Source organism: Desmodus rotundus, chromosome 2 (genome assembly GCF_022682495.2).
Source record: "Desmodus rotundus isolate HL8 chromosome 2, HLdesRot8A.1, whole genome shotgun sequence".
In the NCBI taxonomy this organism is placed as follows: Eukaryota; Metazoa; Chordata; class Mammalia; order Chiroptera; family Phyllostomidae; genus Desmodus; species Desmodus rotundus.
In genome coordinates, this window is record NC_071388.1 from 79994631 (window position 1) to 80022489 (window position 27859).

Below are 27859 nucleotides of genomic sequence, written 5' to 3' on the forward strand. Positions count from 1 at the left end.
ACCTTACCTTTCAGGAAAATAAGGCCTGAAAAGTTACAAAATATATTCGTACACTCAGGAGCCCTTTCACCTCAGAATTACTAAGAAATTATTAAGAATCCTTTCCTCTCCATACTAAGAAGCAGGGTTTAAATTTAAAATCACTTAGGTTTTTTGACTTGGAAACTGCACTTTTTGAGGGTCTACCCTACAGAAACCATACAGGTGTGCAGAAAATCCCTGTAAGCACAAGCGTCTCTCTGGTACCTACAGAGGGAAATGCTGGGCACAAACCTAAATGTCTCTAAATAGGGGAATTGTTAATTCAATGGAGGGAAAATAGAACAATACCTACGGTACAATTATATCGAACACACAAAAAGTGGATGTGTTTATAAATACATAGAAAAGTCTAGAAGGATATAGAAGGCAAAAAAATTTCAAGAGATAATGTGAGCTTTGAGGGAAAGGAAGGATATCCTTTTTTTAAATATTCCTTTTGTAAGTGATTTCAAGCATGTAATACTTTAGAATTTTGTTATCATTCTAAAGAAAAGACACATGATGTGTGTTTCTTGGGATTTTCCCTGATTCCCAAAAGATAAAGAAAAGCCCTCATTTCAGCCATGAGAGTATGCTACACAGTGACTCAGGCTTCAAGTGAAAAACATGTCTTGGCCACTGTACAGACCTAGGCATCGTTTTCTAGGGATCACAGACACACAGGTCTACAAAAGTCACAGTCAGTGACCTTTCTTTTAACTGAAGAACTGGGAGTTTCAAGAACGGTCAATATTGCTGTAACTACCATTTCCTGAGAATTCGGTGCCAGTGTCTCCTCTGCGACCGCAGCAATATCTCTGAACTACCTTACTGTCCTTCCTCACCTTGCCTCTGGTTTTCCTGTGATATTTCTGTCCCGGGTTGCTCCAGACCACTCTTTTTAGCCTGAAAGCCACGCACGGCCCTGAAACTCGGCCTGCCCTCAGCGCCCCCCAGCTGCAGAACGTGGAAGACGAGGCTATCAGAGATGAGCCATCTGGAAGTACAGATGGAGACCCCAGAGGGCCCCCACAAGGACAGAAAAAACCTTCACTAAAGGTTCTTTTGCTTGCAACCTAAAAAAAAACGCAAAGATAATATCTACAGATATCTAATTTTAGTAACTCCAACGAGGCCCTCAGAAGCCACCTCATGCATGAGTCTTGGTTCTCATCGTTTCCAAGATCCCTCGGGGTCCCCTGGTCTACACTAGTCAGAGTTTTAGTTTGAAAGAGCGCACCAAAAAATACATACCTGGTTTTTGGGAAACACTTTTGGAAAGTTAAGCAGCTCATAAGCTGCCATTCTGATAATGAAAGGATCCAATATTCTGATCTGATATGGTTTATAGATCAGGTTTAAGGCTGGCTTCTTCCAAAAACCATTAGTGTTCTGAAATAGAGAATATAAAAAATAAAACTTAGTAGTTGTCTTTTTTATGGAAAAACATCTGAAGGTAACTGGAAGGAAGATCAATGTGCCAACTTACTATTTTGCCGCCAGTCAACAATTCCCACAGCCACTTTAAATCGTGTGGCTTAAAAGCAGTGAGAATCACCGTAGAATTAGGATCGTTGTGTTTGGGATCTGAAAAAACAGATTCTGGATAAAAAAGTCGGAAGGTTGTCCTTCTCCCAACTTCCTCTTCATGTCCTACAACAGGACCATTATTCATTCTGTGGAGAGTAAAACACCAGACATGTAGCCCAACGGCCGTGTGGGCCATTTCCACCACAGCCGCCAGAGTCTCCGTGCGCCAAACCGTCCGCCACCCGTCCAGTCCTCTGAGGCACAGGCAGTCAGTCCATCGATCTTTCACACGGAACAGCCAAGGAAACAATTCCCTTTTCTGAAAGAGCTGCTTGATCAAAGCAGAAACTTGGGCTTGTATTTGAAAATTAATTGTGGGGGCACTGGTAATTGAGTCTTACCTCCAGGAAAGCTGAAGGCTAATTAAAGAAATGTGAATGTAAGAACCCCAGTAGTAGAATTAAGAGAGAACTTGGAAGACACTCCAACAACACCTCTTGAATTTACAGATAAGGGCCCTGCGGTTCAGAGAGAAAGTTACTTGCCCAGTGTTACACATTCATGTAGCATGCAGACGTGTGTCTAAGTGACCGACAGGCAAGAATCACACTGACGATGAAGACCCATCAAAACCACCGTGCTCTGAAATTAAGTAGCAACATGAAATTGCCGTATTATACCCAACCACGACCAGATGAATACATTGCTGGAGCGAACTAGATAAAGAACCCCAGAGGCCCTGTTGGGTTTGTGTATGCTCAAAGCCAAGGTTAGATTTTGCACAGGCCATGCAAAGGAATGCTGTGTTTCCAAAACATTGTTCCAAAGGAGAATAAATACTATTGGACCCTTGGCTGCTGACTCTGTGTAATAAGTCAGTCTTCACACTTGAAATAACTTTCATCACACTCTGCCCATGGTGTTTCCCCCAAGGGCTTGCTGTGGCTCCCTTATTCCCATCTCCACTCACATCCAATACTTTGGCAGATCCTGATAACACTGCCTCTGAAACACGTCTCAGTCTGTCCACTTTCCTCCTCTGCTACGACAACCCTGTTCCCAGTCACCATCATCTGCCTGCACACAGCAACCTGACTGGCCTCTTCATGTCCACACTTGTCCCTCATATTCCATTGTTCATGCCACAGTCGCAATGTGTTAAAGGTAACCAGATCGAATTGCTTTCCTGCGTAAAAATCTTCAAGTGTTTCCTGTCATGCTTCAAGTAAAATCTCGGCTCAAATGCCAGCTTCCAAAGTCTAATCCTAGCTTGCCCACCCCTCTCCCCCAGCCTGTGCCCTTCTGCCTCACTGGTCTTCTTGTTCCTCTCAAACCCAGGCTTGTATCCTCCTGAGGACCCGCAGGAAACATTCCCTCTGTCTGCACTGCTTTTCCCTAATCTCCATAGGGCTAGCTTCGATTGGCCACTCCGTCCCGCTTAGGTGTCTCCTCAAAGTGGTCGTCCATCCTACAGTAGTCACTCAATCCTTATCACATTTTTAATTGTATGTGCAGCACTTATTATTATATTTCCTTATTTAATGACTGTTTTCTTCCCTCATTAGAATGTAAGCTTCACAGAGAACAAGGACATTGTTTATTTACTGCTATATCCCCGGCGGCTAGAGCTGCCTGGCATGTTGAGGGAACTTAATGAATATTTGCTAAGTGAGTGAGCCGAAACGTAGCCTTACTCTAGCCAACGGCTGGGAGACGAAGCTGCGCAGTGTACTGAAGATTGAAGCCATCCCTCCTCCCCTTAAAACACAGCGGCACTAAAGTAGGAAACCACAGTCTTTTGAAACAATTCCAGTTTAACAAGTGAGAAGGAATATTTACCTTATTATTACATCATAGGAGTCGATTTTTTCTCCTAATGTCTTATTCTTCAAAACTCCTCCATTACCAACCACCACGCACTTTTTACACGGCACACTGTCGGGCAAGTAGACAAGTGAGAGGTTGAGTCATCGATGAAAAAACTGGGTGACCACAAGAACCCATTCATACTTTCAGGAACCCAAAGCCCAATTTCACTTACTGCAAAGTAGGTATATGACCAACTGTGACTTAAGGTCTACGGATGGATTAGAAAGACACGAACTTTGAGAACAATCTGTAGGAAGTACATCATCGTTAGCAACTATTAACTCTGACCAGCCCACTCACGGCCCCTCATCTGATTGTCATGACCACCCTCTGAGAGAAGTAATCCTGATAGTTCCATTTTACAAGTGAAGAAGGAGGTTCAGAAAACTGTTAGGTAACATTTCAAAGTCATGCTCTGAAGAGATACAGGACTTTGAATCGAACTTGAGCTACAAAAACTCCCCTCTCAACACAGGACTCTGCATGTTGACGCTGATACCAGTGTGTTTCCACGGTACCCGTGTGTACAGTGTTCACGGTGCCGCCCACTTCCCTGCGCTTCTCGCTCCGGGTTGCTACTGTCCCTTGTGAGTGTACCGACAGGCAGGCTGGAATCAGGTGGGGACGGTGCAGCTTCTTTGTACCTGCCCGTGTCCTGTAAATTCCCCAAATATGTTCCGGTCCTTCCAGCTTAACCAATACAAACTAAAAATTCATTCTGCATTCCTGGCAAAGAGCTTTAAAGTAGGACACAGTGGGACCTCCTGTTGATGGCTGGGACCAGCCGAGGACCCCGGACTGGGTCCCGTCAGCTCTCAGCAAACAGCATGGCCCATTTGTCTCTGGGCTCCCACCACCACCAGCCAGACCCCGAGAAAGGATGAAACAGGTCGTGTGGTTCGCCTGCGGGGATGAAGCTGCAGAGGGGACGGCCATCGAGACCGCCCTCATGATGTGGGAGTATAAAGAAAAGACTTTTTCCCAGGAGCAGAGAATCAGCACACTAGATGAACTCCAGACTGTGAGGCTTTTAGGAAATGCCACGTAGCAAAATTGCACAAATGCTGTGGAATATTTAAACAGAGAGTGCGCGGGTACAGGAACCATTAAAAAGTGCCAAGCACTGTCCTGCCAGGCTAGAAAACAAGGTGCACAGTCCTATATGCAAAGTTTACCTGTTTTATTTAGAATTTGCTTAGCTCATCTATTTGATATTTCTAACACTAAATATTCTGAGAATACTTGTTTACATGTTTTAATTTGAGGCTCTAAGCTCCCAAAATTTAAGAGTCTCATCCAAATCGGTGTCTACTTTTTGACCCAAAGTTTCCCAGGCGCAGGGTCTAACGGGGTTGGCAGGGAGAGGTGGGGGGGACACTGCCCCCCCCACAGGACATGCCCCAAAACCTCTTTCGTGGAGACGTCACAATGAGTTCTAGAGATGTTTATTTTTAAACTTGGTTTGTCTTTAACTATGAAAGTAACATCTCTAGATGCTTTTCTATGCAAGTTTGACATTCCTCCTAATTCCAGGAAGGCAACTTTGTTAACAGTGCCCTGTTCAGCAGGGAGGTAGGGAGGGCTCGAGCCCCGGTAAATATTCAAATCCCTTCCCTCACCCAGACAGGTGTGGCTCAGTGGGTTGGGCGTTGTCCTGCAAACCACAAAGGTCACCAGTTGGATTCCTCCATCAGGGCCTGTGCCTGGGTTGCAGGCCAGGCCCCCAGTTGGGGGTGTGTGAGAGGCAATGGATCCAATCGGTGTTTCTCACACGGTGATGTTTCTCTCCCTCTCCCCCTCTTCCTCTCCTCCCTTCCCTTCTCTCTAAAAATAAATAAAATCTAAAAAAAAGAAAAAGAAAGAAAGAAAACAGGACTATTGCCATGTTCCTGACCAGATCCATCCATGAATGCTCTGTAGCAATTCCCACACACACACACAGCTTATTTGACCTTTCCTTCCATAACTGAGGGGTCAGCTTAATGCAAACGAGAGGCTGAACTTGAAGCTGGCTCCATCACCCCAGTGGAATGCTAAGCATACTGGGCAATGGGCAGGCAGTCCTAGGAATGGACAGGATTGAAATAAGAGCTGTGCTCCTGCCAGGTAAGCTTCCCGGGGGTGGAGGGGAATATCTACAGTTATGGTAGCTAGACGGACCCTGTGCTTTGAATGAAGGCTGAGGCCACCTCCCCGTCAAGGGAAAGGGCAACCTTGCCCAAAGGTCTAGTGGCCCCAGGGCTACAGCTTCCATCCTGGCATGGGGCCCCCAGCCTGACCCAAGCTGCCACCACCCACATGCCATGGTAGGAGCACAGGCCACCACCACGTCTCTGGCTTCTTATCCTGGAGTCTCTACCGAGGACTTCCGACACCAGTAAGAGGCTAGCTCAGCTCAGTTCCAGACCCGGCAGTTACATAATCACTGCTCGGCGGTGGACTGACAGGCTGCATCTCGGTGTTATCTGTATCAGACTGGATTGCAGTTGGTCATCAAGCCCTAGATCATGTGTGGCCAAAGGAGCCACACATAATAAAAGCTACCGTCTGTCCTATTAATATGTCTCATCCCTGCCCCGGCTGATGTGGCTCCGTGGATTGAGTACAGGCCTGCGAATCAAAGGGTTGCGGGTTCAGTTCCCAGTCAGGGCACATGCCTGGGTTGCAGGACAGGTCCCCAGTAGGGAGCGCACTAGAGGCAACCACACATTGATGTTTCTCTCTTCTCCTTCTCTTTCCTCTCTCTAAAAAATAAATAAATAAAATCTTTAAAAAGTTTTTAAAAAAAATATGTCCCATCCCCACTCAGACTCAAGGTCCTGGACCTCCTCTCACAGACCCAACACCACACCTTCCAGCCAAGACAAAAAGGGGGAGTCGAGGGCTGCAGGCAGATCTCTTCTACAGGAGCCCCAAGGACTAGCCACAGAGAGAGGGGTGTTCCTTGCACCCAGCCTCTCCAGCAGCCTCCTTGTTATGGTCCCAGCAGGTTCAAAGACTTGGGAAAAATGGAAAGAAATCTCTTTAAACACTGCCTCACTCAAGAAAACCCCAATTTTTTTTTTTTTTTTTTAGACAGGTTGGTGTGGTCAGACTAGTTCTCGTAGAAAGTGACATTTGAACGGACTTTTTTCAGGATATAGTAAGTTGTGTGCACAAGGACATAAGGCTTCCCTTTTACCAGAAAAGTCCCTCATCAATTGTGAATGTATCTCAGCTTAGTGTTCAGAGGAGGGGAAAAAAAAAACCCAGAAGTTTCCTCTGGCTGTGGGGAACCCCAGAAACCCTGCCAGGAATTCCAGTGCCCAGGACCAAATGCACATCCTCACAGCAAGCACCTCTAGGTGCAGCCACATGGTCCTCCCTCCCTCTCACTGAAAACTGAAACGGAGGCTCCAGGAGGTCACAGGTTGTTGTCTGTTCTGTTTGCTAACAAATCCTAAGCACTTGTGCCTGGCACAGGTCTGGCCCCTGCATGCATTTGTTGAATGAATGAATAAATCCAACCACATCCTTCCACAGCTGATGGGGACAGCTGGACAGGCAGGCTGTGCCTCTGCCTTCTCTGCGTGGCATTTGTGTCTCCAAATCGCCACAGTGCCCTGCACTCTAGATGACCTGGGAAGACCCCCACTGAGATCCCAGTGGGTACAGAACTGCCTTATGGCATCAGGTGAAGTGCCCAACACCTGGGCTGCTCAGATGTGAATCATCTCTGCCCTCTTCAAGGATTAGTGGTGCTGCAGGGACCTAGAGGGTCCTAGCGGGTGTCTTAGCTGCCTGGATTAAGGATCCCTTTTCTCTGATTGTGGGACAAGCTGGACGGATGAGTCCCAGGTTAGTGGGAGCAGAGGGCTGGGAGCACCCTCACCAGAACCTCCACCTTTGGGCTCACAGTGGGTGGGGAAGGTCACCTCCTCACAGGCCCGACACACACTAGTCCCAGATCGGTAAAGGAAAAAAACGGAGCATTTCTACATCATCTCTGTTCCCTCCCACAATATTATGGGCTAAACTGTGCCTTCAGACCACTGATCTGTTGAAGCTCTGACCTCCAGCACCTCAGAATGTGACTATATTTGGAAATAGGGTCTTTGAATAGGTGATTGAGGTCATTAGGATGGACCGTAGAGAACCCCAATTCTAAGCATGCTTTACAGTTCAATAGTCATCACATTTTTAGAAATTTCACTTTATTTTCTTTGTCAGCTTGGAAGGAGGCAGATGGGAGGTGAGAGGGCCCTTCCCCATAGGAAGAAAGTCTGCCAGTGCCTCTGAAAGGAAACCCTGTCAGTGAAATTTCACTTTCCTCCTGGTAAGGGGTATTGCAAAGACCCACACATTTTCCTGGGGATCATATATAACACTAGAAATGGTTTCAGCCCCTGGCTGGTGTGGCTCAGTGGGTGGAGCATCACACTGCAAACAAAAAGGTCGCCAGTTCAATTCCCAGTCAGGGCACATTCCTGGGCTGCGGGCCAGGTCCCTGATTGGGAACGTGTGAGAGGCAACCGATTGATGTTTCTCTCTCACATCAATGTTCCTCTCCCTCTCTTTCTGCCTCCCTCCCCATCTCTCTAAAAATAAATAAATAAAATCTTTTTTAAAAAAGAAACAGTTTGGGGGGTATCCGTAGCACTATTCTTTGGCAATAATATCTTGTCTACGCCTAGTGTTCACCATGCTGCCGTGACTCTGGGAAACACGTAACATACCAACACATGGTCTGAACCACGCACCTCGAAGCTCATCACTTCCCTCGCTCCCCAGCAGGTACCCACCTACCACCAAAGGAGTGATGTATTCTCTCCTTGGTTTCCTCCACCTGGGCTAGGCTCCTGGCTTTCCCTGCTTCCTTAGATGTAAAACAATAACTTCCAGTGTCCTTTGGGTGAGTGTCTAATTTACTTAACGCAACTTTCATGCACAAATAGCCGCGGTGAACTGGGTGTCCCTAGAGGACAAGAATAGTACTATTTATACTTCCGTGGTCTCCAGTCTAAGACGTCCATTCGCAGGCTGCACACTTTAGAAATCGGTTTGGTTGTTACCTTAAGTGTGGTGGTCATGCTCCTACTCTGAGTCTGGAGAAGCAGGTATCTGTTCTTCCTTCCCCCACCCTGGAAGCAGGCAGTGAAAGACGCACGCCCCAAACTGCTCATCTGGCAAACAGACCATTCCGAGAGGGCCTGGACCTGCTCGTGGAAAATCTGGAAAGCTGCTGACGCCATACCAGTTACGAGATTACACTGGCCCCAGGTGGAAGGCGTGTTCCTCGCCAAGTCAGCGAAATGCAGGAGAGTTTCTACTGTGTGTGGAGGGAAGCATCAATATCAGTGTAGAGAAAGTAAACTCGAATTGTCCGTTTCAGGGGATCTGTTACGTCTTCTCTTCCAAACGCTTTCTGACATTCATTTTCCCTTCAGCAGCATCCTGTGCCTTAACACATCCCTCCGTCTTCCACAAGCTGCGACAGGTCCCAGTGCTCACATTGCCAACAGCCAGTGTCCCTTGTGACTTGCTAGCAGAGCCCTGCTTTGAGAAGCCTCACAATGGTGACTACATTTCCCTGCCAACGGTTGGTCTAGAGGTGGCCATGCGACCCATCCCTGGGCAACACGATGTCAGGAAAGTCCAGCCCTGGCTGGGTTGGAGCATCATCCCATACACCAAAGGGTTGGGGTTTGATTCCCAGGCAGGGCACATACTTTGGTTGCAGGTTTCATTCCCGGCTGGGCACACAAGGAAGGCAACCGATCAATGTTTCTCTCTCTTTCTCACAGATCAATCAAAAACATATTCTCAGGTGAGGATTAAAAAAAAAAAAAAAAAAAAGACATCGGGGAAGTCTATTAGATGCTCCAGAGAAGATTTTACTCCGAGCAACAGAATGGTTTGAGCAGATCACTTTTTTTATCCACCTCTTCCTCTCTGCTTAGATGTCAGCATGTGATCACATGGAGTTGGAGCAGCTGCTGTCATCTCGCAACTAACAGGAAGGAAAAGGCACAGAGCGCCGGAGAAGTTGCCCTGACATCTCCGCCACTAGTTCCGTCTCATAACCAGGCTGCTCCACACAGACGTGCGGGCCGCACACAGTCCAACCGCCGAGCGTGCCACGCAGGTAACTCCGTGTGTGCACTGGTACTTCCTGGAGCTGGGCAATCCGGTCTGTGTCGCCACAAGCAGCCCCCCTGCCAGGGGGACCACCAACCTGCAGGACCACCAGAGATACCACGTATCTCTGTGATGTGGGAGGTAGTGGTCAGCTTTGTTTAATCACTTCTTAGCCAGCAAGACTGCTGCTTGCTGCCCAAAGGTCCCAAAACACCGTGCCACGGGCTGTGGTTGCAGATCTGACTGCTGGTTCCGGCCACCCTATCTCTGGGACCTCGGCCTAGTGACATAACCTTTTGCCTCAGTTTGCCCTTTTGTGAAGCAGTGAATCACCGAGGTCTTGAATGTCGTTATTCTGTGTTGCATGTGACCATTTCCTCCCACACACGTACCATGTGTCTGTAGCTCTACCCAACAGCTAGTGACTGTAGTAGTTGCCACAAAACTGGGAGTGGCTGTTCCTGCCCCTTCACCACACATGACTCACTCTGTTGACACAGAATCACAGCTTCCCCTCACCCTCAACTTCTCCTCTTAGCTGAAAATGTTGCCAAGTAAAGAAACCCTGCAAACCAGTGAGACGTGGGAGTGGAGATGCAGGCATTGGCGTCTCTAACAGAGACCGGGCTCTGTTTAGTAAATACACTGCTGGTGTCTAAATCTTTTTCTTCTTTTTAAGTTGCCGGAGGCCATGCACTGGCCCTGGCGGGTTGCCAACCTAACCAGGCTCTGCTGATGCTGACACAATGGTTTCTGCCTGGGTGAGCAACTTGGCAGCTTTCACGAATCCCCACCAGTTAGAGGCAACTAACTTAACACAGGTGCTTCCGTTAGGTGAGAGGTTTGTGGCTAAGCAGCTCTGCAGGCCTCGGGCATTCTCCACAGAGTCCGGTATGCTTTCAGAAGGTGACGCTGCCCGTTAGGGGTGGGAAGCTAGTTTGTGTCTTTTACTTATTTATTTTTGTTTTTGTAACCTCACGCGAGGACACACTTACTGATTTTAGAGGGGAAGGGAGAGAGAGAGAGAGGGAGAGAAACATCAATCAGTTGCCTCTCATACACACCCCGACCAGGGACCAAACACGCAATCTAGGCATGCGCCCTGACCAGGAATGGAACCCGTGACCTTTTGGTTTATGGGACGACACTCCAACCAACTGAGTCACACCGGCCACAGAAGTTCATGCCTTTTAAGTAGGAGCTGAGATTTTCTGTTTCAGGGTTCCTGCTGCTCTGGCTGTGGGAGAATGAAAGCAGCAGCCCTGGGGCCAAGGTGCAGGCGGGAGCTAAGGAGCTACACATACAGCTGGGAAGCGTCAGAGCCTTGCAACATGGGCCCATTTTAAGAATGGCTTTTCTGTGATGCAATCCCCTTAAAGTATCCTCAGTCTTTGGTGAAATTTGTAAAACATGGCCGCCTCATGTGGGCTGTGCTTTGCAGAATAAAGAGAGGAACCCAAGCCTGAGAAGTCATCCACAGCAGCAGGATGCAGACGGAATGACAAGAGAACTACACTGTGTCTCTCCAAATGGCTCCTAGGCGTGGCCTCGCTGTGCCCTCCCAACAAAGTACTGTAGAGGCTGGAAAGGAAACTGAGGGTCACCTCAACCACCTCCCCTTTTAAAAATTTTTTTCATTGAAATATAATTCACATACATAAAATTCACCACTATACATAATAAAATCAGTGGGCTTTAGCATGTTCACAAAGTTGTGCGACAGTCACCACTACTACCGGTAGATTCGGAGCGTTTCATCACCCCGCAAAGAAACCCACAACCTGTGGCAGGCGCTCCCCGTGCTCCCCTCACTCCAGTCCTGGCAACCAAGTCTACCATCTGTCCCTACCGATCTGTCTATTCTGGCTACTTTTCATAAGTGGAATCATATATGTGGCCTTCTGTGACTGGCTTCTTCCACTGAGCATAATGTTTCCCAGGTTATCCGGGTTGTAGCACAAATCAGTACTACATTTCTTGTTGGGACTGAACAATACACCAGTAGGTGGGTACACACTTAGCAGTTGTTGGACTTGGGGTTATTTTGAATAATGCAGCTATGAACGTTGATGTGTAAGTTTTGTGTTGTCATATGTCTTCAACTTAGGCTTTCTATTTTGAAAGAATTCTAGACTCACAAAACAGCACCGAGAGACCGCGCCCCCCTTCCCCCAGCTCCCCGGGTCAGGCTGACTAGACTCTCGCACACGGCGGCTGCGCCAGCTTCACCCTTCCCAGGTAAAACTGGCGTCGGAGTCGCGCACATACAGGTCCACCCATCCCCCTTTTACATGGAACCAAGGTTCAGAAACTCAAAACCTTGCCCAGGGTCACAGAGCAGTTGAGTGCTTTTCTTACCCAAGTGCTGACCCCTCTGTCTAGACGGCCCGTGAACACCCACCTCCTCGCCCTCACCCCTTCCCCAGAACCACAACCAGCCGTTTTCAAGCTGCCCTTTCCTAGCAGGTTTGGTATCGGTCCTCTGCTGCCAAAGTCCTGGTCTGGGAACTAGTCTGAGTGTTTCCATAAAAGGGGAAACGCGAAAAGAAACAAATTTAAAAGATTGCTCTAATAATCATTTTTAAATGGTTGATTTTGGGGAACTAGCTCGAGGGGGTGGGAGCACAGCCTGGTGAGTGTACAAATGCCACCCAAGTGCTCACTTTCAGCAGTTCATTTTGTGTTATGCAAATTTTACCTCGATTAAAAAACCATTTGTCAACATTTCTGTGAGACCTCTTCCTTTCCCATACTCAGTAGGGCCATCTGGCTCAGAGGCAGGTTCAGACAGAAGGCCAATCGGCACATTCACTAAGTATGATCTTACTTTCAGGGTGAGAGCTGAGGAAAGAAAACACATCCTTCTGTAGTATCTGTTCAGAGAAGAGTCGATCAAGAACAGGTATCTTCAAGAGGAAAAACGAGAACATGTTTTCAATGACCTTCCACATGTACCCTGGAGATGTTTGAGTTTAACCCTGTAAAAGTGCTAACAATCAGCTGGTTAAAAATGGCTTGTGGTTAAGGATGAAAGCATAAGCTGTATTAAATAATGGGGGCAATTCTTAGCCCTGGAAACCCTAAAGAGTATAACCGGAAGAATTCGCAATTCCAGAATTCCCCTCCCCTTGCCTCTTCAGGTGGTACTCAGTTTAAGACTATCATGGCATCATTCCGTCTTTCCTGCGCTTTTCGAAATGTGAAGGCGGGGCCCAGAGAATGGTAGGCGTCCAGAAGCCTCTGAACTCCGACGTCAGGTAACCTTTCTGACCTCGGTTTTCTCATCTTGACAAGAGGGGGTGGACTAGATGATCTCCATCCTTCCTGCCTCTGACCACCTTGAGGACCTCACTACTTCGCATTTGAGCCTGGCTCAGTCCACACAACACAGACATGACTACAGGAAGGGAGATAAATTATCATTATTACTGTGACAAAAAAAAAAAACTGTGAGGGAAACACATGCGGGTTTCTGTTGTTGTTGTTTTGGGGAGGAGCGTGGAGTGATTAGGGAAGGGAGAAGGCAGAGAACAAGCATGGGACTGTGACAGCTCCAAGGCTCTCTCACACGGTTTTATGGCCAAACACACACACTCCTGTTCCCTTCCCTCTTTACTTCTGGCCCAGGTTCTTCATGTTACTAACCTTAGAAAAAGGCTCTCTCTGCCTCAGAGTTACTTACTACAATTACCTTACAAACAGGGCATGAATTAGACCTCCATAAGAGATGCCACCTCAAAATGATTGACAACACCAGGATGTTTCCACAGTCTGCACCACATATCAGTTCTCCAAGACAGAAACCAGGGCTGCTGGGAGCGCCGAGCTCAGTGCTCCAGAGTTACGTAGCAACTGAGCTCAGAGTCCTGGCAGTCCCAAGCACAAACAGGTGGGGACTAGGAAAACAGTGGGGAATGCTGATGAAGACTGCTAGTTTCCCCTCAATAATGTTCCCTTTGTTCATTAAAATAGAACTCTTTTTTTAGAAAAAGGTGAGCACACAGCCATGTAGAATAAGGGCTACAATCTCCAATGTACAGCTACGTGTGGCCTTGTGATTATATGCCAGGTCAACTGGATGCAATCTGTATTTGCTAGCAAATGTGGTCAACTGGATGTAATCTGTATTTGCTAGCAAATGTTTAACAACCACTCTTTGGGAGGAGGAAGTGGATGGGGAAGCCTCCGTTGGTTATGTTTGCCAATTTCCAAGGTATCAGTTACCCCACCGTGGGTAATTTCAAGCTTCCACCCCCATGGCACTGAACACAGAGCTGGGAAGAGCTGCAGCCCGCCCACGTGGTACCCACCGGCTCCAGCACATCACAGAATGTAATGAAGTGCTTGCTCTACGTGACTTCTGGGGAATGTCCTGAAAGGAGGCGGCGAGTCTTCCTGGTTGGGAGCATGCCCTTCCTGCTTCCTCCTGCTTGGTGGCCAGAATGTAGATGTGACGGCTGAAAGTACAGCCCTCAGAGTGGACCAAAAGGAGGAAGCTATGTCGAAGAAGTGGCCCAGTCACAATGGAGAAGCCTTGGCCCCGATGCTCACAGCTCCTGGGCTGGCCCTGGAATGCTCACCTGCCAACTTCGTTTACGTAACAACTGTGAGAAAGTAGAAAACTTCTATCTAGTAAATGCAGCTGGTACAATATTTGGTGTGTTCCCATTCACAGTGGAATCTCTCATAAATGAGGGTGTCATGCCCGCTGAAGAGATACCTACATGAAACTAGGATTGTATCTGGTAGGACCATAAAGGATTCAGATTTGAAACAACAACAACAACAACAACAAGTGTTTGAACCCTTCTGGAAAGGACAAAGAGGACTGAGGAAGAATCACATGCTGGTGAAGGAAGAAGCCAAAGAAGAAATGGATGTGAAAAGATGGGTCTCAGCTCTCCCCACCTCAGCCCCTCCTCTCTGACCTGCACACCAACAACCAAGAGTGAACAGGTCGGCTTGTTCATACACGTGGGGCCAGCTTCCCAATGCACGGCCGGGGGCTCAGGAAGGACTCCCCCACTGCGGGCAGTCCAAATGCTCGGCCTGAGAAAGGAAGACTGTTCTCAGACCTCTTTCTTCTAGAGCGTGCTCCCCAGGTCTAGAGGAGAAATGGTAGACGGAGGTCACTCAGGGGACAGTATGAGTTGGCTCAGGCAGCACTAAGGCAGGCTGGTGTACCTGCCTTTCCAGAATGTCTGTCCAATGTATTGCTCAGGCATAAGCTGGTCTTTGTGTTGTGCGGTGGGTGCCAGACAAACACAGAACGACTTACTTAAAATATGGATTAACTCTATCACATGTGAAGCCTGGCAAAAGTTAACATGCACAGAGAAGGTAATAGCATCACAGGTATCTTCTTACTGTGGGCGAAGAATGGGCTATGCAATAAACCTGCCAAGCTCAGTGGGGCACACCTGACCTAACAAGGTCAGTGACCAAAAGTTACTACACGGCATGGTCTGGTCGTGCATTCCTAACTGGGCGGGTCACGGCAGGCAGTCCTGTCCCAGGCCGATAGCTTTCTTAGCAAAGGTCAATCCTTACCTCGAGTGAGCCCTGTCCATCGCTCTGAAGCATGTAGGATAACATACCTTTGAAATGCCAGAGTAATTTTCTTTTCCAGCCCCTGAAGGCACAACCGCTGGCACCAGAGCTCAGACCACAAGCCCCTGTGGTTACCTAGCTCCTTGCACGCCCTCTCTCGTTATGTGCCGCAAATGTCAACAGTTAACTGCCCTGTATCCACCCATATAAAAGTATGTGTTTCTCTGTGTTGTCTTCTATGCAGTCCTAGAGATATCCCTGCTGTGCTTTCTCCCACCTCCTTAATCTTCCGCCAGTGGGCTTCATGCACCTTCCTTCGACCTCCTTTTATTCTAATATATAAAATAAGCTGCGAAAGTGCCGTTCTCCAGACCATGGGAGGTCTTGCTCCCAAGCATTTGTTGTCAGTTTGCCTCAGACAAACTCATAAAAATTCCCTACAGGTTGGATGTTTCTGAACTCAGTCAATGTTGTCAAAGTTCAAAACACTCTTTCCGAGGTCCCTAGGGAGCAGGCGTGCGCGTGTCACACAGGCAGCTCGGCAATGCTGTGTCTGAGTGCGTCCTGTGCTCACTCTGGGGCCCCTAAAGGGTGTTTCCATTCACTCACCATTGGAAGGGCCTCTGACTGCATTTATTCCACCTCTGTCTCCTAACAACTTCAGACTGAAGGACTCTCGTGCAGTCAGCGTGAGTATTGATCTCTCTCCACCACCCATACCCACCTCCCTCCCCAAACAGGAGATGCTAAGAAGCTGACAGGGTTGACGGTGCAAGGACGGGGCACTCTGAGTGACAAAGGACAGAAGGGTGGGGAGAGGAAAGACCAAGTGAGCAACCAGAGGAAACAGCCTGACCGGCACACAGATGACGAATACCTGTGCCAGAAGAGGTTCTGACAGCAACTGAACACAACGCAGTCTGGTTCTGAGATAAAAACAAAACTTGCACTCCCATAGCCTCGAGCATCCTGACAGTGGCTCACATTTACAGGGCCAAGAATCTTTTCAAATATTTGCAGATACTTGCTGCAAATATTTAAGGTATCAGCTTGCCATGTTTAAGTCAGAAATCCAGGCACCGGATTAATCTCTCTAGGTTACATCCTGGCTCTGGCATTTGCCAGCTACGACACACGACGTACGTTTGCCTGGCCTCAGTTTCCCCAGGCAAAAGTGAAGATCACCAAGCATACTTTGCAGGGTGGTTGTAAAAAGTAGAGAGAACTGACGTAAAGCACAGATGCCAACAGTCTGCACAAAACAATACTCTACTAACGAGAGCTGTATAAGCCTGAGGTTAGAAGGGAATGTATGTTGTTGATATGCAATCAAAAATGGACATTGAGGTAGGTTATGGCATTGTTTTAAATTATAATACGTACAGGGTTTGGGGGTCTGGGTGAAAAACCTGAAGGGATTAAGCAAAGAAAAAACTCAGACGCAGACAACAGTATAGAGATTACCAGAGAGAAAGGGGCTGGGGGAGGTAGGGAAGGTAAAGGGGGGATAAATGGTGATGGAAGGAGACTTGACTTGGGGCGGTGAGCACACAGTACAATACACAGATGATGGTTATAGATTTGTACACCTGACACCTACATAATTTTATTAACCAATGTCACCCCAATATTTAATAAAAATAAAAAGGAATCACAAAGCAAAAAAATAAACTATAACAAGTACAAACTGAAATGAGCCAACATATATAACATAAGCCACATGTCGATAATCTGGGCCCCCCAAGGAGGAAAATGAGATAAACTCAGACAAAATCTAGCATTATTCCTGCCACTGTTGTATAACCTCCAACCTCATTTTCACACCTCTGTTCCCTGGCCCATTTCGGTGCCACCCTCCCCCTCAAACAGCACCTCTGTTTCTTGAGCAAAAAGGGAAATTCTGCATTTTACTTTTTAATGCAGCTCTGACATCTACAGACCACCCGTATCATTCCCTGGACCACTGGCAAAGTCTGCCGGGTGGCGTAAAACTTTGGAAATAAGGCTGCCTCTGTAAAGTAAGTCCACCAGCTAATTCAATTGGCAATTCAATTCTGACAGGGTTACTTGACAAAAAAAATTTTCTAAAAGCTAAATTACTATTTGTAGTCAGAAAATGTGTATCTAAGCAAGCTGTTTGCTTCCCTCAAATACAATTCTGAATAAAAGGAAGGGAGCTCCTTCTGAAATCCAATATTCAAATGAAACAGAAAGGATCCTTATGAACAGTTTAAAGACATATGGGAAGGTATGGGAGACAGCCCACAGAGGGAGGCTGTGAGCTGATTACCCGGGGGTGTGAATTAATTCTTCAGTAGCAACAGCTTAGAAAAGATGAATGTGGGTTAAAAATGTCCTCACTTTGCACCAGCATCACACATCATAAGACCTGCAATCTTTTGGGCCAACCAATCACGCAGCTTCTAAATTAACTTTGTAGTTTATTTCAAGTGTCCTGGACGTAACTACTAGATGTGTCAGTTATGCACAAATGCTGTGGAATTTTCCCGAGTGACTGCATTTTATAGTGGGGGCATGCTTTGAACCACTTCAGATGAAACTAAAAGTCTAACAGAAGCAAGGAAATTAACTCACTTGTCGAACTCCTCGAAGAGGTCACAGCTCTGCAGTTTTGAAAGAGCAAGTTGAAAATGTCCCGCTAGAAAACAAAAGGAGTACTGTGAAGGAGAGAAATCGTGGCTTCTTAGGTACATAGTAAGCTACCTCCCCCCCATCGCTTCCTCCAAAGCCACTTTCAGCCGGTGTGGCTACATTTCATTTCTTCCATGATGAAGATTCAGATACAATTGCATTTAGCCAGCACTACTTAACAGGCACACTCAAATGGTAAATGCTCCAAGGACACGTGCCAAAAAAAACCCAGAAAGAGAAGCTTAATGGGAAAACAATCATAAAAAGTAACCCCCAAATTAGTAGTATCAAATGATTCTGAAATTGACATCAGTATAGAGAAGAATATGCAGAAAGTTTAAACCTTATTGAATTATCAAACTCTGCAATATATTTTTAAAACACATACACACACATATACACAGGATTAGTTAAACAGGCAAGATCTAACTCAGAAAACTGTAGGCTTGTCACCTTCTGGGCTTCTAGAGTCTCTCAGAAATTGAGAAGGTAAAGAGACATAAGGCCAATCACATGCAAGCAGAGGGGAAAAGTGTTTCATCATTAGTAGATGGAATATTTCTCTCTAAATTTAGCAAAAATAAAATATCCACCGATTAAATTTTTAGAATTGGTCAAGGAGCTAGAACTTGCTGACGAGATGAAACAAAACAAGTGAAAAGGTGAAGTGGGAGATCAGAAGGAACCCCGCACACAAAGTTGTCCTGCTAATTCTGAGCTGGAACACGGTAAGGCGTCAGAACTCAGTGACCACACGGTGACAAAAGAGAAGTAAAGAGCAGTGTCTTAACCACACGACAACAAAACCTGCCTTTTTTATTCTTTCATTCTGCATGCCTCAAAGGGATTTGTATGTTAAAATTGATCCCCTTCCTCCCACTCCCAAATCAAATTCTTTAGGAATCATTACGAAGCAGAAAGAGTAAATGACCTTAAAGTTATATAAACACGTGGCTCACATCAAACACCACTCACGTTTCGTAGGGCAGGCAAGAACAACATTACTAACCTGATGTTCTTATCCCATAGGGCAAATCGAACTTATCACTACCATAGAAGGAAGCAAGCTTTCTAAAATCAGCAGCACAAAGGAAAGGATGGAACTGAGGAAACCTGGAAGATAAGGATAAAGAATGACTTTTCCTAAATGCCTCTAATGCCTCTCGGCTTTTAAAGCCACAACTGAAAATAAATGTAGCATATCACTCATATTGTTATATTGACTACCCGGATGTATAATTCTTTTTAAAAATTCTTTAAAATCACTTCATTGGTATTTAAATATTACATAGAATGGGATACACATGAAACTACAAACCAGAATGGAAACACGTTCCAGGTAGCAGAACCAAAATTATATTACAGCTAAGGGGTGGGGCTTGGGGGAGCAAAATTTTAAAACCAACCAACACCAAGTGATAAATGTTAGCCATATACAGGAAGAAAGAAAGGAACTAATAAGGGAAAATAAAAGTATCAATGCCAAGCCACTTCCAAATGTAAAGGCATCATGTGTATGAACGTGTCAGCCGTGAAAATAAAAAATACATTAAAATGAGATGTAGCTGGAACTACACTCCTGATGCCATTATATGAAGATCTACTCAAGAATAAGAACCAGGGGCATTTGTCTTCTTATCGTCTGCTCTGGCCTGAAGGTAACCCCTGCTCTGGGCCTCTCTCAGATGAGGGGTAGGGGGTAGAGTAGAATTTTAAAGTAGGGGATATTAGTATCAATTGATATAAAGTATCAATTTTAATGATAAGAGTAGGGGGTGCCTTCCTTTTAGGACAGCCTCACCATCCTCCTGTAGCTTAAATGCTAGAATTATAAGAAAAAAAACAATCACAGCAATTACCAACACTACTAAATGGCATATGGCACAGGTTTTATTAAATGTTTATAAATGGCAAATACAACCAAACATAAGTTGTTAGAAATAAACATCACTTTGAATCAATTAAAAAAAAAAAGAGTAGGGGGTGCCTCTGGTGTTTCTCACTTTCAGTACCTAGCAGGGTAGGCAGGCAACATATATTTAATAAACGACTGAATGAATTCAAACTCCAAATTAAGTCTTGATGCAACCATTATCTAATAGAAAATAATTTTTTTAATTAGAGAGGAGAAGCAGGTAACACTCATATTAAAATGCTATTGTTACCTACCTGAAGGATGGCTCGACACAGAGCAAATCAAGCTAATCCTTAGCCCAAACCCCCACCCAGGCCCCATCTATCCAGACTCGTCGCTTTTGCATTTTCTTAGCCTGAAAACTGCAGCGGAGATGAGAGTGCCCCTGAGGCTCAGAGGCTGCCTGACAAGGGAAATCAACAGCAGCAGAGCAGGGGTGAACTAGCCACAGCTTCATGTGGGCTTTGCCACTCACGAGTCACTAGCCCGAGGCAAGTCCCAGAGTTTAAGATCTTCAGAGGTGAGCTAAAAACTCACAGGCATTCAGACTAAGGAAACAGGGGAGAGACCAGCCCTTCCTGCTTTAGACAGGATGTGTTTCTCAGATCCAGCTGTTCACGTGTATACCAGGATTGATGCTCAAGTTCAGGATCTGCTCTGAGAAGATAAAGTGTCAGGTCACCTGCAGAGGATTGAGAGGAGACTCAAGATCTTCCCAGCCTGGGGAAGTGAACCATAGATGGCCTTGCCCCCTGAGAGCAATGCTGTAAAGGACTCTCTTCTTTGGAGGTGGAGGGGGTGATGAGGATGATGACCAATGATTAATGTCTATTGCCAGCCAAACCTTGTGCTAAATGACTTATATTTTATTTCTGAATGAAATAGTAGTTTAGCACCATGTCTCACACATAGTAGGGGCTCAATAAGTATCAGCCTTATCTGTAATAACTATACCTTACATTGAATATTACACTGTATTATAATGTATCATATTACATTACATTTCTGCTACTGTAACACCTACAAAAGCCTGGGAAGGTAGGTAAAGTCTATTAATCAATTTAGACAAAGAAACTGAAGCTATGAGAAGTGAAGGAACTGCACAGTATTATCTGGGGTCAGTGGCCCATATCTGACAAAGCTGAAATCCATACGCAGGCTTAACTCTGACGAAAGGTGTCCTCTTTACAGTCCTGCAGGTAACACTCCCGCCCCCAGCTAACACAATTCACACCACTAATACAGATCTACTTGTCCATTAACTACAGATGTCTACTGCTGAGCAACGCTATGTAAATACTTTAACCCTCTAGGGTTTTCTCACAAAGGAAATACCCTTTTTCACTAAAGGCAAAGAATACCTTGATTCTAGAATAGCCTTTTAAACCTGCAGTCTGCAATCCGTAGATGGTTCATGAAATCAATTCTGTGAGTCGTGATACACTTTTTTTTTAAGTAAATAGAATAGAATACAGGGCATCTGGAATAAGAAAGAAAAAACTTCTTTCTTATTATAAATACGCATGTATATTCAGTTACAAAGTAAAATGTATTTCTTACTACAGGGCATGGTCAAAACAGTATAAGATCACTCTTCGAGCCTTTCAGTGGCCCTGACTGGACACAGCCCCACGGACACACTACCAGCAGCTGTGGCCCACCCATAACCATGTGCAGAAGGAGTTCACGTATCTGCAGGTTTCCAGGGAGTGGGTTGACATTTTCAGGGGACCTGTAGCCCCCAAAATGTAAAGAACCAGTAATGCAAAGGTACAATAATATAATAAAACAAAATAAAAACAGAAAATTTGATTTTTGATACTTAATAGATAAAATGGTAAAAAAAAAAAAGAGACCTTATACTCATTTTACACAATTAAGCATGCCCCAACTAGACCATCATTTATTCCTTTTTATCTAGAATAATTTTGATTAGCCAGTTAAAATTGAGGTGATGGGGGAAAGTACTTGTGATGGAAGAACAAACTCCCTGCAAGTCCTGACAACCATAATGAATGATTGTTATTTACATTCCCCACAGATGAATATGTAGGTCATTAAAAGTCAGTGAAAGTCAGGAAAATTTCTAAGTGTAAAGTTTAACCTAGAGGCGAGGGAGAAGAAGGCACAAATAAGGATAAAAATAACATGGGAAAACAAGGGGGTGGCATAAAACCCCCAAAACCGGGGCACTCTTTTGTGGTCAGACACAAATAGACCTCTCTGACCTCGCCTGCGTGAACAGAACACTAGTCTCACTGAGGTCTCCAGGGCCTTTCCCGACAGCGTGCGCGGGGCTCGGACTAAAAGCGCAAAAACGGACCGGGTAGTCCAGCTCTTCCTTAAATGTAGGGTGTCCGCTTTATACTGCTAAGAGTCGTATGAGAAAAAGTAAACAAGTGGGGGAAATGATTGCAAGCACATTCTGAACCTTCTGTATGCCACAGTTTCTTCTTTATGTTTACCTCAGGAGAGAGGCAAAAGCTGGCTTTGAGGAGCAAGGCTGGATCTTATTTCTCCGTTTCATTTCCACAGGTGGCACCCTATAAGACAGAAACACAAACGTGGGTCAGAAAGCAGAACCAGGCAGTCGGCCCAAAGGGAAGCAAATGCCCTGGGAGCCCGCTTCATGCCACCACTGAGAGGCCTCTCAGGCAGGAAACAAAAGGCCTCACAGCTGCCCCTGAGGGAGGACAGCAACTTCTCCAAGTCCTGCACACATCTCAGGATTCATGGATGCAAGGCGAGAGAGAGAGAGAAAAGGCTGAGGGGATGAGGGGCCCACAGTGGGTCAGAGAGGTGAATCGAAGGACCCTCCCAGAAGGGCCTGGGTTACCGCGCTGTGGAAGTCACATGCTGGCATGCTTTTCAGAAGTCCCCAAAAGCCTGAGAAGCCGGCTCACCCAAGTGCACACAGCTGCAGATCCCCTACACCCCATGTGGGTCACCCACCAGGTGCAAAGACCACAGACGCACTGGCCTGAGCAGGTTGCACACACCCTGCCTTGTGATTTGGTGACTCCCCAGATCACACTACTGGGAGTCATAGCTGACTCTCCTCAGTCCTTGGCACCGGTTAGGCCCGTGTGTCTCCTGAATGGAGCACCTATCCCCACAATTTAAAAGGGTATTGCGAAAGACAGAGGAAACAAAAACAAATGAAGGGGATGGGGGCAGGATCCAGACTTAGCCAAGAAAGAGGAAAACAGCTTAAGATAACAGCATATTGATGGCAATCAATTATGTGAAAAATCAATCTAAAAAGAAAACTAATCCGTTTTCTTCTATAACTGACAGGACTCAAACTGAAATAGTCTGAGCTCCCCATGGGCAGACCCAATTTTCAATTTTGAGGCAGTACAGAATCCTTATGGTTAGAAATGCTAAGTTCCCAAACTATGAGGGGGGACCCTAAAAAAACCAGAATTATCTTCTGCAGGGCAGGCCCCTTGTAGTACAGGATTCCCCGCTAGGTGAGTGTTCTAGAAACCCGTCTGTATCAGTGCCCCAGCTGGTGGTGTTCTGAGAGGCTGTGTTCAGCTTTAGTAAATTTACTTTGAAGACGCTTTCAACACGTTTGCTCATTTCATGATGGCTGATTTACCAGTGCACCTGCCCAGCCACACTGAGTGTGCAGCAGTTTTTGACCAAAATCGGCCTGACCCCCATGCCCCACCCTCCCTGCTAACTGGATCTCACCCCAGCAACTTTCTTTGTTTCCCTGGATGAAAACAGTTCTCAAAGGGGAACTTTTTGCCAATGTGGAAGAAGGAAAACAAAAACGGCAAAAGCACTAAAAGGCATCAAAGTCGACAAGTCCAAAAACTGTTTTGAGCAGTGGAAAAAAAATCTCAATAGGTGCATTACATGACATGTAGAGTATTGAATTGGCCAAAAAGTCCATTCAGGGGTTTTTCCCCCATAAAATAAAAGACATTTTTCATTTTCATGAATAACTTTATTGATTTGGATATTTTGAGTATGTCAGCTCTCTCCCACGTGGCATAACATTGATTGTTCGCAATTAATGTCTCCATTTGATCGCTATCAACCTCAACTGGTCTACCCGACCGTGAGCATCATCCAGCATGAAGCTTCCCTAACCACTTTTGACACGTTCCATCAGTCATAGCACCTTCTCCATACACAGCACAAATCTGTGTTTGCATTTCAGTTGTGTTTCTACCTTTCTTGAAATAATAAAGCATAATATGCCGAAAACGTTGCATGTTTTCTTCCATCTTCAATATCAAAATGGCTACACCAAAAATTCACTGATTTTGATTTTTTTTTTTGGAGGCGGGGAGAGTCGAGTCTCATTCCAACTTCAGAAAAATCTAAGCAGTTGGCTAGTTTTCTCTTGATGCGTTTTTTTAAATGCTCGCTGACATGACAGCTGTCACAACACAATCTCACAAAATTGTCTCGAATGAAGTTGAAGACAACTAAGCGCTAACAGAGCCATCTTACAGGGAAACTGAACAAACTTTTTGGCCAACCCAGTACTTTGAGGGTGACTTAAGTTTAAACATGCAAGAATAAATACACAATTTTTCAATAAATAAATTCCGTGGTTTTTTGGGTCCCCCTTGTATGTGGCTAGTAACACCCTCATGCAAAGAAACATCTTTTGTGAATACCATAAATGGCAAGAATTCCTTGATTTATACATAAGGAAGATACATAAGTATGATGGACCAACACATCAGGTCATAAAAACTATATTCAGCCCTGACTGGTGTGGCTCAGTGGATGGAGCACCAGCCTTCGAACCAAAGGTTGCCAGTTCCATTCCCAGTCAGGGAACGCGCCTGGGTTGTGGGCCAGGTCCCCGGTGGGGGCGCACAAGAGGCAACCACACATTGATGTTTCTCTCCTTCTCCTTCTCCCTCCCTCCCCTTCTGACTAAAAATAAATAAATAAAATCTTAAAGAAAAACTATATTCAGAGGGCAAAATAAAGGTTATCTCTAAAGTTGTTAAGGAACAGAAAACAAACTATTTTAGACTGTGAAGACAAACTTTGGGTGGCTTTGACAACCATCTGTCTTCATAGCTGTGTGTGTGAAGACATCGTTTTATCGCCAGTGCATTCATTACACCTTTTTCAGGACAAGTATGATTTACAGAAATACACATGGCAGCTTTTTATTAAATATCGGTATTTAGCAGTTTTGTTTAGCTGAAATGTTATATCAATTGTAAAAACCATCTCTAGTTACAAAAAACAATCAAAACCCTTCCTGAAGTTCATTTGCTTTCACAAATGCCCTAAGAAGTCTTAAGCTAAACAATATAATATTTCAAGTAGAAAAACACTAATTTTTAAATAGTTTGGTATACTATTTCTGTGGTTTATGTTACCTGGTTTCTTTTATAGAAAACCTGACTGGAAGTTTATCACATTAAGCACTGTAAAATAAAGGCAAGAGCTAATCACTGTTTAATAAAAATACTCTATAAACAACAATTACAAATATCAAAGACATTTTTTACTGGTTGATAACTAACTGCTACAAAATATGAAACAATACATTTCCTGGACTGCTTCTCAGAGTGCAGCTGCCCTCGACACCCAAACTGAGGGTTCCCCATAAACAGAAGCTGCAAAGCGGTTCGTGTAGCAGTTCCTTCAGCTCAGTGCTTTCCTTCCTGCTTTTCTGCTCTCCCACCACCCTCACCTCCTCAGTGGCCCCGTATTACTAAACACATTAAGTACCTGGGATTCACGCTTCAGATACAGATGTCCCTTGAGTAATTTCAAGGGACATACAGCTCCTCCTCATGTAAGAAAGATTTTTTGTGGTCACAATTACTTCAAAAAGTAATTATATTCAAATAACCTAACATCTCATGCTTTAGCAATTACAGAGCCATAATTTTGACACATGGTAATTTACAGGTTAGGCAAATGTAAATTACCTAAATGCTAAAAGATGTGAACAGCTGCCCTTCTGTTTAAGTTCAGAGAGCTGCAAAATTCCAGTAATGACTTATTTTTTTCAGTTAACATAACCAGCCCACGATACAGCATACTAAGTCAGAAGGTACAAATCCAAGGAAGGTAATACCTTCACTAAGTTACAAAACTTGGGCAAACAATACAGTACTCTTTTAATACAATAAAATCATATTTTTGTTTCATTTATGTATTACTTAAGTGATAATTTTCACTCCAAAAGTGTCACTCAAGTACCAAATTAAAACACAGTCTTTTTGGCCCTGGCTGGTGTGGCTCAGTGGATTGAGTGCCAACCTGCTAACTATAATACACTATCTTTTTGTTAATGGTGGTTTATTTTATACAAAGTAATACATCTTTTAAAACTGGATAATTTCTCTTTTGTAAGTGAGTTCCCTCGTGAAGTTTACTGAAGCAAGACAACCGCGTGTGTTCAGAGGTGGCTGTGCTTTGCACTGGGGTTGGTCCAAGGCCAGGTAGAGCTCCAGTACAAGAAAAGCATTCAAATTCTGTGTTAAGGAGATTTAATATGCAATTTCCAAGTACTTTTCAAAAGGTGTTAAATTTTTACATAAATATTGGAATCCTCAAAACCAGTCATTTCAAACAACACTAATAATTAGAAACCCTGTACCTCTTTGTTAAGTCACAGAGCCTTTCTTCAGCTTTTTTTTAAGTTGTACATAAAATAGAGGGTTTTTTTTAAAATAACAAGTGCAATGCCAGCTAGTGGAGACCCGGGGCACTGGGTGCTGCACTGCAACCTCCACCACTTCCCCGCAAATGCTGCCGCCGCCATCGCGCCCTGACGCCCCCTCTTGCTGAAGCTGTCATTCCGCGATCTCGGTATTTAATTCTCGCACGCACCACCCGCCCACGGCTTCCCGCCTGGGTCAGCACTGGAACACGTGGGCCTTGCCATCAGCTCCTCGAGATAACTACTGGCTCCTTTCACAGTGACCCTGGCCTCTTGAGTCAAAACGATTTTTTCTGGCTCCTGAGGATGTGCATATAAGTCTCTCATCTACTGAAACCATTTTTGTAAATAAAGCTTAGTGGGTTTAAGTTGCATTGTTTTCTCTAGAGGATCGACTGCAGAATGTTCTTGCACATCTGTTTTGGTTCTTGCTGCACCCATAGGAGACTTCACAATAGAAGGCAGTCCCTGCTCTGTGGTGAGAAGTCTGTCTGTGCAGCTTTCCAGAAGAGTCTTTGTCTGTCCAGTGCATCAAATCCAACCACATCTGGGTTCATAGGGTTTCCATATTTCCGCTCTGCACCTGTTGTAACGGTTTCCCATGGGTGGTCAAAGACACGCTCTGAAGTTAAGACGTTCATGGTGCTGGCAACCTGCACGATGTGCAAAGAGGCAAGGAGACCACACTGGCCGCTGACCTGCCCCCTAGCCACTGTCTTAATAGCTGTTAAGGAAGCAAGTTCATAGCAACATGCATTTGAGGTAATTTCTGTGACTGGAGTGATGCATTAGCTTAGGAACAACATGAACATTCCTGAAATCCTGGTAACAAAAGACTGTGCTGGCCTTGACCAGGTAGCTCAGTTGGTTAGAGTGTTATCCTGATAAGCCAAGGTTGCAGGTTTAATCTCTGGTCAGGGCACGTACAAGAAGCAACCAATGAATGTCTAAATAAGTGGAACAACAAATTAATTTCTCTCTCTCTCTCTTTCTCCCTCTCCCTCAAAATCAATCAATAATTTTTTTTTTAAAGATTGCTGAACTCAGACCTTTTCCACTGTCTTCATCATTTCTCCTATTACCAGCATTAAGAGGGAAGTAGCTTCTTTCTCTTTTGTTCTTTTCTTCCATTACTAAGTGTGGGAAAAAGACAGGAGGTGGCAGAGATGGAGGGAGATTCCTGTGGTATAATTTTTATGTACTGTATAATCAGACTAAGTTCTCTAGCTCAATATTTAAGTCCAAAGTCTAAAAGTATGGCCTACACACCCACCTGGCATTGGGTATTTTCCAGCAACCTTTTGCCTAACTTTCTTGCATGAACAGCATTTCAATTATTTTACGATCAACCACTGATGATATTAAATGCAGAAGTACTGATTTATATTTTTACCTAGTAAGCACAAGCTAGAAACATGATCGAGGATCTATTACTGAAATACTAGCAAAAAGAGCTAAACTTTGTCTAAGACAAGAAGTTGTCATGTGACTTATTTTGATATAATCATATACTACCCCCCATTCAGTCTTAAAGGTCAGCAAAACTT

At 45.1% G+C, this 27859-nt stretch overlaps 1 protein-coding gene and 1 pseudogene across 5 annotated transcripts in view; both read right to left on the minus strand.

Annotated features, from left to right (window-relative positions):
• ST3GAL6 (ST3 beta-galactoside alpha-2,3-sialyltransferase 6) overlaps nt 1–27859 on the minus strand; it is a 97276-nt gene that overhangs the window by 29189 nt on the left and 40228 nt on the right. For all 5 annotated transcript variants that reach the window (XM_024558182.3, XM_024558180.3, XM_024558181.3 and 2 more), the window contains exons 4-9: nt 22120–22197; nt 18749–18852; nt 17683–17746; nt 3391–3486; nt 1511–1697; nt 1276–1413 (exon numbers count right to left, since the gene is read on the minus strand). In XM_024558182.3, coding sequence (XP_024413950.1) covers nt 1276–1413; nt 1511–1697; nt 3391–3486; nt 17683–17746; nt 18749–18852; nt 22120–22197 — 667 coding nt within the window. The remainder of the gene's footprint in view (nt 1–1275; nt 1414–1510; nt 1698–3390; nt 3487–17682; nt 17747–18748; nt 18853–22119; nt 22198–27859) is intronic.
• On the minus strand, nt 23382–27295 carry LOC123479517 (PRELI domain containing protein 3B pseudogene; annotated as a pseudogene).